At 31.6% G+C, this 10,868-nt stretch overlaps 1 protein-coding gene across 2 annotated transcripts; it reads left to right on the plus strand.

Moving 5' to 3' along the window:
• Positions 1–18: 18 nt before the first annotated feature.
• On the plus strand, positions 19–10,792 carry LOC106057683 (EF-hand domain-containing protein 1-like). 2 transcript variants are annotated; one of them, XM_013214999.2, is made up of 12 exons: positions 19–155; positions 2,812–3,033; positions 4,287–4,437; positions 4,529–4,665; positions 5,357–5,584; positions 5,826–6,167; positions 6,300–6,440; positions 6,884–6,898; positions 7,197–7,491; positions 8,612–8,702; positions 9,227–9,419; positions 10,533–10,792. In XM_013214999.2, the coding sequence occupies exons 1-12, from the start codon at positions 108–110 to the stop codon at positions 10,605–10,607; spliced, it is 1,938 nt and encodes a 645-aa protein (XP_013070453.2). In that variant the 5' UTR covers positions 19–107; the 3' UTR covers positions 10,608–10,792. The 2 variants fall into 2 exon arrangements, with proteins under 2 accessions (XP_013070453.2, XP_013070454.2); XM_013215000.2 differs by lacking the exon at positions 6,884–6,898.
• The last annotated feature ends 76 nt before the right edge of the window (positions 10,793–10,868 follow it).

Raw genomic sequence — 10,868 nt, forward strand, 5'->3', positions numbered from 1 at the left:
TTTTTAACCTAGCAACGCCCTAGTAACTATGTACACAAGTTTGAGTCGTTTCCCTCATTACTAATATTTCATTTATTTATTTTTATCTCTGCTTTGAAAATTTGAAAATGGAAGGCCTTCCATTTCTTCCTGGAAATACCTTTAGAGATCCAACGGTATGGTAGTTTAGAACAAGTACATTCTACATATTATAATATTAAGATAGGTATATTTATAAAAGTAAAAGCACTTAGACTACACTTAGACTTAGGACTTAGTGTCACTTAGTGTGACTGTCACTATCATTTACTATCATCACTAAATGACACTATGATATCGGATATATGCAACTTTGAACTTAGCGATAGTTGAAATTGAAATAAAAATACGTAGATCTAGAATGACTAGATCTAGATCTATTTGTTGTTATAATCATAATGCCATTAATGGTAACATAGCGAAGACATAGAATATGATAGAATGATTAAATTATGATACTGATATATCTAGATTCTAGATCATTAGACAATTAGTCTTACTCTTAGTCTATTAGTATTATTACTTTCTTAGCTTACAATTAACATCTTCACAATAAAGATCTGCTTGAAACTTCATAATCATATACTGATATAGATCTACTATGTCCAACAATTGGATTTTATTGGATAGTATAATATATCTTTATCCATCACACTGCCAAAGCAGTATTAGCAGTGAGTGAGTGATGATCTTTTTGGTTAAATAAAGAAAAAAAAAGAGAAAGTTACAGCTCACACATATTTCTCCTAATATTTCAGTTTTGTGAATATAATTTAACAGTCAATTCAACAACAATATGAGTATGAGACTAGATAGACTAATTTAAGTGTGAGATTAGATCTAGATATAGAATCTAGTTTAGACCCAAACTTCTTTACATCTAAAATGCGATTCAAGTAAATCCATTCTAAATCTAACTAGAACTAAATTTAAGTAAATTTAATTAAATTACAAATTATGTCATAGCAAGGGTTAATTTTTTTTGTCAAACAATAGATTGTTTATAGCAGCCTATTTACCTATTTCATGAATCAGCACAATATAAACCCATGTATAAATGCATAACTATTGACTATTGTATGTTGACCTACAGGTTTTACCTATCATAATCATTTTGAATTCAATATGTCTGTCCAGTCGAAATATTACTTATTCAGTTACATGTAGGGGTGTGGATGGCCAGGCCACTTTCTTGGTTACATAATATAGTACTACTAATAGATTGTCCAAGTCAATAGAATTTTTCCAAAGATAATATAAAATATATAAGGAAAAGTCAAATTTGATAACAATGAAATGAACAGACCTAAGTGTCCTAATAAATGCTTCTACATCAGATATGCCTTCTATCAAATTTTCTATATCTATGTATGCCATACTAAAGAACCAATTGAAAATCTAACAGACATTAATGGTTTGAAAGTTATAAGATGTTACCATTTCCATAAAATTGACTGGTAGCTAACTAGGTATATGATGTACCCTATGTCTATATGAAAGGAAAATTCAAAGTACGTTTCAGCATTTCCTTTAGGTCATCCAAAAGGTTGGCTGTCTGATCATGCAATTTGCGCACTGGACTTCGGACATATCGTTGGTCCCAGGTTTGGACTAAGAAGTAAATTATCTTGATCTCTGCAGGAACATCCAAAACAAGTAAAACATTTTACAACAAATAGCAGTGCTTAAATTGTTATATGCATGCAGTTGTGCCCAAGATGTTCATGAATAATTCAACATATTTTTCAAATTCATCTACACCAAAAACTATCTTGATTTACAACAAAGTAATTCACATTCATTTAAAATCTCATTAAAAAATGAACACTTTTTGTTTATTTTATAAAAAGATAATTTAGTTTATGTTGATGAATATCTATTTGATTAAAGGCTACTATATACACACCTACTCCTATCAGACAACAGATATGTCACTCTTAGGTGTAAAAATATGAGGGTGGCCTGTGGGTATTCTAGGCAAATGACATACACTGCACTCTTCTTAATCTTTGAACTTGCAAACAATTATGCATTATTATTATACTGAAGCCATATTAAAAGATGTGCTTTAATATAGATCTAGCTTTTATTACTTAACAATGACTTATCAATTGAAACAATTTATAAAGCATAAAAAAATGTTTTGTAAAATGTTTTACATGTTTCGGATGTTCCTTCAGAGTTGAAGATAGTTTACTTCCTAGTCCAAACGTCCAGCAGGACGACAGGGGAATGGGAGCGGGCAGGGTTTGAACCCTCGACCGTCGATAAATCCGAACAACAGTTCAGCGCGCAAATCGCACGACCAGGCTTTCTGATAACCTTAGTAACCTATATAGAGTTTTCCAGAAAGCTGCTAAAAATACAGGTAGTTTAAATGAACTGAATCATAAGTTTTACAGAATACAAAATACAATTTATAGAAATTTTAAAATTATATTTATTATTTTTTAAAATATTTATTTTAATAGAAATTTTATGCAATACTAGATTATTCTTATCTTATAGATTACAGATTATACTTAAAAAAAGAAGATAATTACATCCTACACATTTCATGTGCCAATCTAGTTATGCATGTTAACTCTGCAAAGTTGTTGGTTTTCCTGGCTGATTTAGACAACCCATTTCATTATCTAATGGCAATAGGGAAGATGGATCACGGATCATGGATCAATTTGTTCTAGTGTATGGAATTAGAAATGTGCCTTTATCTTTGCGACTTTCCGAGTATTTCATTAGGTTTTGTTTTTCTTAATATTCAAAAATACATAAACTACCTCTATTTTACAGCAAATGAAATATCATGTTAGCCAAACTCTTGGATACAAAAATGGCTATGCTATTCCTAAGAGGCCAGAGGTTGGAGTAGGGGGAACGCAATTATTTTATAACAATCTCTCAGAAAGTGAACTGGATGAGCTTGCTAACTTCAACCCAACCCTTACTTATGGACAAGCCAAACAAGCCGCTCCAGCTGCCTTTATTCCTGCACATGTTGCTTGGGACAAAAAGGTAGAAATTCAATTTAGATAGTTTTATAATTTATTTAAAGCAGTTTGAGATATAGACCTAATTGTATTATTCATTTAGTGAAACATTTTATATGTTGATACCAATTAAGAGTGATAAACAAGTTTTTGGTTTTAAGTTAAACATTTTATACATTGATACCAAGAAAGATAAACAAGTTTTTTGGCTGCCCTGTTTAATTTGTCATTTTTACAGATTTGTTAAGAAAGATTTGCTTTTGCTGCAGAGGATTTAAAATACCTTTAAAATATAGAATTAAATAATAAATAATGGCATAACCTCAAGTAATCATAATTTATTTATGCCCAAAACTTCGACCATTAATTTTCATTCATACTTCCTTGCTCATATATGACCACATTCATTTCCATGCTACTGGTGTACTTTCAAATATATCATCCATTTAGACTTCACATTCCTGCACCTGAGCAGAAGTATGAATGACTGTTGGCGCATTTCAAGCAATCTACCAACTAAGTCTCTCCCTCATCTTTGCTTCCTGCCATCATTTGTAACATTCAAATGAAAAACATTGTCATATCATATTGTCACTGTCATGATTCGACAGATATTTTAAATAAATATTTTGATTTTGGCCAAGAAATTACTTTTAACATTTTTTTTACTGAGATTCTTCTTCCTCGTTCTCACTTTTATGTTAGAGCATTCGAATTAGACCAATAAATGAGACGCATAGGACATAATCATCTTCTTTTTTGAAGTAACATCTGTATTATATAAGATAATGAGATGAACTGCTGAGTGGTTTTTAAATCAGGGAGCTCACCATATAGTTTTCTTTCTATTGGGGTGTTTGGGGCCAGTGTCTTGTATGGGCCTCTTGGCAAAGAGAACAGTTTTGAAGGACATGGTCAGCATTCTCAGGTGACACTCCACATGGGCAGATTTCACTGGTTCCAGTTTTGAGCTTCCGGTACATATGTTGTCTCATTTTGTTGTGTCCGGTCCTGAGTCAAAAGATTAGATATTGATCTTGTCGGGATAGCTTATAATAGGCATCATCTTTCTTGTGATTCAGATGAGAGCTTGTCCTTTTCTCATTTATTTTATTTATTATTAGTTTCTTCATTTCTTCTGGGTAGAGGGCAATGTTTAATTGTGAATTTGTTCTCCCACACTTGGCGAGTGTGTCAGTCTAACAAGATTGACATTTATGATTATCAGAAGACTGTTGTTTATAATTAACTCATATTTCTATTTGTGTGCTTTTACAGGTGCTCAAATTTAATGGCTACTTTAAACAAACAGTGCATGAATCTCCTGATGAGTATTATAGGGTTCGTCCAGTGGATATATATTATTATCTGGAGGATGACAGTATTGCAGTCATTGAACCACATGTAGAAAATTCGGGAATGCCACAAGGTAGTTGATTTTTTACTATATAAAAGTTTATTTGCAATCACACACTTACATTTGTTCAGAATGTTTTAAAAATATTTTTTTCTCTTAAAAGGTAAACTTATCAAACGTCAGAGATTACCTAAGAATGACCAAGGTGATACATGGCACTGGAAGGATTTGAATCTTGGCATGAATATTGTCTTCTATGGAAAAAGTTTTCATATCACCAACTGTGATAAATTTACTAAGGTAGTTGATATATATGTTGTTGTTTTCAAGCAGAATACATAAATACAAATGTAAAACAAATGAATAATGCTTTAGCGAAGCTTCATATTTGTATTTATGTATACAGTTTAACTACTACCACTCACTGGAGTTTGTATTTGCTTAATGTCTTCATGTTAAATAGAGACAATTTGACAGGTCTTTGTTTGTCCAATGAAAACTTTTTTTATGTATCAACTTTGTTACAATTGTGGTGAAGCCAGTTAAGTGGGGTAGGAACAAAGCTTTGATGGGTCATGTAATTGCATTGTAGCAAATGCCAGTTTTTTTTTTTTTTTTTTTTTTTTTTTTGGGGGGTCGGAGGTCTGGACGCCTTTATTTCATCAAATTTCTTCACCATTTTCTTTTAGAAAATATTCTGTTTTAATGCTCCTATTATACTATAATGCTTATTTCATCAATATTCTCAACAAAATAAATCTTTTAAAATTGTTATCACAGTCTATGCTTGCTTTACATTGTAAATATAAATATAGAAATAAAAAATGATTGCATAAAATTAAGAAGAAATAAAGCAAAATCTTCGACATTGATTTATAAAAGGATGTAAAAAAATGATAATTAAAAAGTAATAATAATGAATAATCTGCAATATTTTCTTAAACAAAAAAAAAGTCTACTTGAAATGTCAATTCTTTTTTTTGCTCATCAGGATTTCTTAGAAAGTGAAGGTATTGAGATTAATGAAGCAGAATTCATTCCCACTGACCCCTACATTCAGAAGAGAGCAGATGCTGTGGCACTGAGGACTTATACCACCCAGTCAGCATTTGATAAGCTTAAACAATTCAAGGAGCTAGATCGCAAAGTACTGAGATTCTACTGTGTATGGGATGACAGAGACAGCATGTTTGGAGAGATGAGGCCTTTCCTTCTACATGTAATTAGAAAAATTATTACTTTGTTTACAGTTTTTACTTAATATTTCAATTTTAGGGCATAAGTTATAGCAGTTATAGCCTCATTATGTTTTTTTTTCTTTAATTGAAAAAAATGTTTTAGATATACTAAAAAATATTTAATAATCAATTTGATATTCGTAGAATTTTCAAACATTTATAGTATTAAATAGAAATCATCAATGATTTAACTTAATATTGTTTACTAATGTTTTTTTTCAGTACTATCTTGTTGATGACACTTTAGAAATTAGAGAGGTTCATACTCCCAACGATGGCCGTGATCCTTTTCCAGTATTAATTGGTCGCCACAAAGTTCCTAAAGATAGGTTCAATGTTCCAGCTGCCTTCCCTGGTGCCGTCTTAGAGCTAACAGATCAGGAGATTAAAAATTATTTCACACCTAAAGACTTTCAGATTGGTAAAACACTTCAGATTTATGGAAGAAGGTTTTTAATTTATGACTGTGATAATTTCACCAAAGGATTCTACTACAATCACTTTGGCATTACAAACTTTGACCCAGTGGAAGTCAAAGGAGTAGCCAAGACACTTCCAAAAATGGTAAATACTTCTTATGTTTTAATATTACACTTTTTTTTTTGTAATAAGGATAATGTTAATAATTTCAAATCTTGAGACACATGCTACTTTTTAAATATTTCACTCAATGTTTTGCTTTTTGACTTCATTTAGGAAATAGCAGAATATAACAATTTTGGCTCACTTGAAGACTCTCTGCAGTCATGCAACAGCCTTGTGCCACAACCTGCTAAGAAAGATTTCATCAAAATGTTAGAGAATGATCATAAAGAACTTAGATTTGAAGCTATAATGGTAAGACATTTGTAGGTCAAATTGATATATACTGTGCACTATCTTGCACAATATTTGGATTTTAGCCATTACACTATACATATAATGTTCGCATTCAGCTAACATCCATAGACAGTTATTTTGACAATATCAGAAATATAGGAATGAAAACAAAGACAAATTCTTTATATTTTATTGTAAGGTACTTTTAATTGTGTGTAGATAACAAAAAAATAATAGTTTTTTTTTTTAAAGTGTTAAAATGATTCAAAATTATAGAATTTGTTAGTACATTTTCTTCTTATTCGTCTTTCACGGATTACATCTGCTTTTCAGTTTTGCCTGATAGGAATCATTTTTTTAAGTCAATATTTTACTTTACAACAAATTATAGGTTGGAAATTTTTTTAATGAAGGATTTAAATTAAAGCTGCAAGATAATTTATTGCTACTTTTTGAATCAGATGCCTGGATGTAAGGTATACACAATTTTGCATTAAAAACACTGTTTTCTGTTCTTATTTCTTTTTTTTTAATTTGAAAACTTCTATTATAGTTTTAAAACCTTTATTTACATCTTTTTTTTTACATTCTTTTATTAAATAAAGAATTATTATGCATTAATCATTGATATTTAAGAAAAAAAAGCTATTTGAAAAAATAAATATTTGCAATAGACCTTTTTATTTGCAGTAATATTTCAATTAATTATAAAGATATAATAATTTTACAAAACATAACTTTGAATATTCATAAAGTATAAAATATACTTTATAGGACACCATGAGAGCAGAAGATAGAGGGCGCCGCTTCATCATCTCTTATCGCCTGGCAGATGATATGATCACTATTTTTGAGCCCCCTGTCAAGAACTCTGGTATTATAGGTGGAAAATTTTTAGAGAGGACAAGAGTGGCCAAGCCAGGCTCAACATTAGAAAAACCCCAGTATTATGGTCCCCAGGACTTTTACATTGGGGCAGTCATTGAAATTTTCAGACATAGATTTATTATTACCAATGCTGATGCCTATGTTTTAAAATACATTGAAGACCATAAAAGCCAATTTCCTGGTAAGTAATGGTACCTTATGCTTTTTTAAATTTTAAAAGTAACTGATTGGGATTTCGTTTATAAACTCAGCTTGTGTACATTCTAAGATTTTTTCATAGTTTCATTTGTATGGGTTTATATTAGGCAATAATTTTCAAATATATATATATGAATATATATGAATATATATTCATGGTCGAAGATACACCATTTCTCATTTCCTATGGGCTTGAAATTGACTGTAGAGTCCAATCCTCACTTTAAAAAGCCAGCCTCATACATGGCATGGGTGGGTTAGGTCAGCTGCAGATAGGTCTGCTTCTTCTCTCTCAGCTTTTTGTTGCTTCTGCGCTCTTTCACCCTGGCTACTCTTCTAGCTTCAAATCTTGAGACTTCGAGACTCACAACTTCATGCAATAAGAAGCGATCGAGAGCTAGTGCTTCCCAGACGTGAATGTTGATATCACATTCCTTGAAGGAGCTCTTGAGAGTGTCTTTGTAGCGCTTGTGTTTGATGATGACCACTTTTGTCATTCAGGAGGCTGAGGGCTTTGCACTGGGGTTTTGTGCCTCCTCATGTGGCTGGTGAGACCTATGTGAAATTGAAATGTTCAGCTGCACACTGGGCAGGTTTTTCCAGCTGGAGCTAGTGTCATTGGCCTTGCTTTTTTCTCTGACACTTTTTTTCTGCCAGCACTATTGTCTTGTCCTCTGCAATTAGTGTGCCAGTTATATGTATATAAATGCAGTCATTACAACAGGAAACAGGATAATCATCTAATCTCAGTTTACTGTTGTGTAGACTAACAAGTCCCCTTACCATATCTGATATTGATTCTGTAAAACCTTAAGTAATATAGATATTGTTTTATATGTCAGGCTCCTAGTTCAGCATATAATTTTTCTGCTTTCATAATCTGAACATCACTAGCTCAAAACTACATACTGTAATTAAAACAATATCTCCTGCTGGTGACTTCTTTATTCAGATAAAACATTTATTTAAAGACTCACATTTTCATTGATTCTTTCAATGTGCAATAGTTTAAGTATAAAATAATTTTAGCTGTAAACTATTTTATGGCATATAGGTCTAGTGATACTCATTTCAGTTTAGTAATTAATGTTTTTAATGCACAGACCAAATGTATATGTCTATAAAAGAGAAAGTTGGAGAGTACCCAGGTCCAAAAGAAAGTGTGAAAGGAGGACCAATGAAAGTTCAAAGACAGTAAGATACAAATTTAATTTTATATTTACACATCTATTAATCAGAGCATAGTATTTGCATAGCTAGTTATGAAAGTCCCAGATTATGTCAACCAGTGCATCTCTACAATTATGAGAGTTCTACAATCAGACTGGTGCTGAAACTTTTTTTGCCAAGCTCTAAGCACACTTAGAAATAAAGAGAATACATTTGTGATTGCATGAAACTTAAGCCTTCTTTAAATAAACTCTTTGAAAATTTTAGCTTTTGTCCATTCCTTCAGACCTATTGAATGTTGTGATTTTTTATTTGTAATCTATGCATATTTCATCAAGTGATTTTCTTTGCAAAACAGAATTACACTTGAATTAAATAAGATTTTTAAAAGTGTAGTAACTAAGGATTAATTTATAGTTCTAATCTAGGGTAACTAAACCTATATGTTACTTTTCCCTACTCTTGGACCAGTCACTTCTTCCCCTTATCTCCTTACTCAGCTATGTTGACACACACACAGTAAACTTTGATTGATTCGGCTATTTTAGACCTGGTGACCTTGAGAACATGGTCAGACAAGTGAAAGCCCAGTTGAAAAAGCTGTCCATCACAGACAAATCTCGGATTGATGAGATGTTCCTCAGGTACAACAATGACCGCACTGGCTACATAGATATCAACAATCTAAGAGACCTATGCAAAAGACTCCAGTTACCCATTGATCAAGATGTCCTTGAATCTGTAAGTCTGTTTTGTTGATCTATGTTTTTTGGTGGTCCATTCAAATAGCATTGTGGGTTGAGGGAGTCAAAACAAAAACTATAAGCTTAGTGACTTTGACCTACTTAAAAGCAACTTCGAGATACAGAATTGTCACCGCACCTTTCCATCAGACTCCATTTTGGGCAACTATTTAGAAGAAGGTGAGCAAAGCCACAAACTTTTAGTTTTTATCAAGTAAATGGTGAATCTCTTTTTACCACCAGGTCTATATTTCTTTTAACTGAAAATGCAAGTACAGTGCCTACATTGCACTTCTGCACAGGAAAACTCAAATAATTCCTAATAAGCAAATCACTCGAAAATGTTCATTTAAGTGATTTAGTTTTCTCTCAAGAGATTACATTTATTGTACATCAATATGAATTATATTTTATCAAATATTAATGTTTGCGCAACCTTAGCCTTAAGTATATTCACTATTTATTTCTCAATTTCAAGCAAAAAATAAAACACTCTTGTGTTCCCAATTTCTTTTGTCTTTTCCCTCTAATCCAGTCTACGTTCACCAAAATGTTTTATCGCATAAGAAATAAACACCCATACATTACATCTTTCCAAAACTAGCCTATTATAATAATAATATAATAATAATAATAATCTTTATTATCCGTAAGGAAATTTGTCTTAGAATTTGTGCATTACACCAAACAAAAAACATTATAACTATAAGAAACCAAAGTGTACATTCACACCAGACTCACTCATAATTTACATGTGACAAAGTTTATACCAGATTGTTCTTATTTAATGATTTGATTGCCAAGGGAACAAAAGAGTGTTTGTGTCTGTTTGTCTTTGCTATCAGTGTCTTATATCTCTTTTGTGATGGTAAAATCACGAAATCCTGACACAAAGGGTGATTCTTTATTTCGAGGATCTTGTTAGCTTTTTTATATATGTTTGTCTCAAACAACTGCCCAAATGGGGTTTGTTTTTTGCCAATGATTTTGCCATCAGCATTGAGGATTCTATTAAGTTTATTTTTATTTTTAATGCTCAGATTGCCATACAGATGAGAACTGCATTCCAATTTTATGATTTTACTATTTGCCTCCTTTTCTTATTTTAAAGGTTATATGCCAGATCACCTCTCATCCTGAAGGCCACATTAGTTTAGAGGAATTTCGTGAGTTTGTTGAGAACTGATTGACCAACTAGCGCAGAGTATTTGAATGAACAACTGCTGAATATTTTGTATCAAGTTATTTCAACTTTTTTGCTGCGACAAAAAAAATATGCAAACAATGATTATGATTTAGTTAGTGTAAATAGGTTTGCACTTTTAAAGAAATCTAAAAATTAAAAAAAAAAAAAAAAAAAAAGGGAGAAAATGTCCACCCTTAAACTTTCACTGCATTTTTTTTTAGACACTTTACCTTTCCAGCTTCAACATAACAAAAAAATTCA

Source organism: Biomphalaria glabrata, chromosome 17 (assembly GCF_947242115.1).
Source record: "Biomphalaria glabrata chromosome 17, xgBioGlab47.1, whole genome shotgun sequence".
Lineage (NCBI taxonomy): Eukaryota > Metazoa > Mollusca > Gastropoda > Planorbidae > Biomphalaria > Biomphalaria glabrata.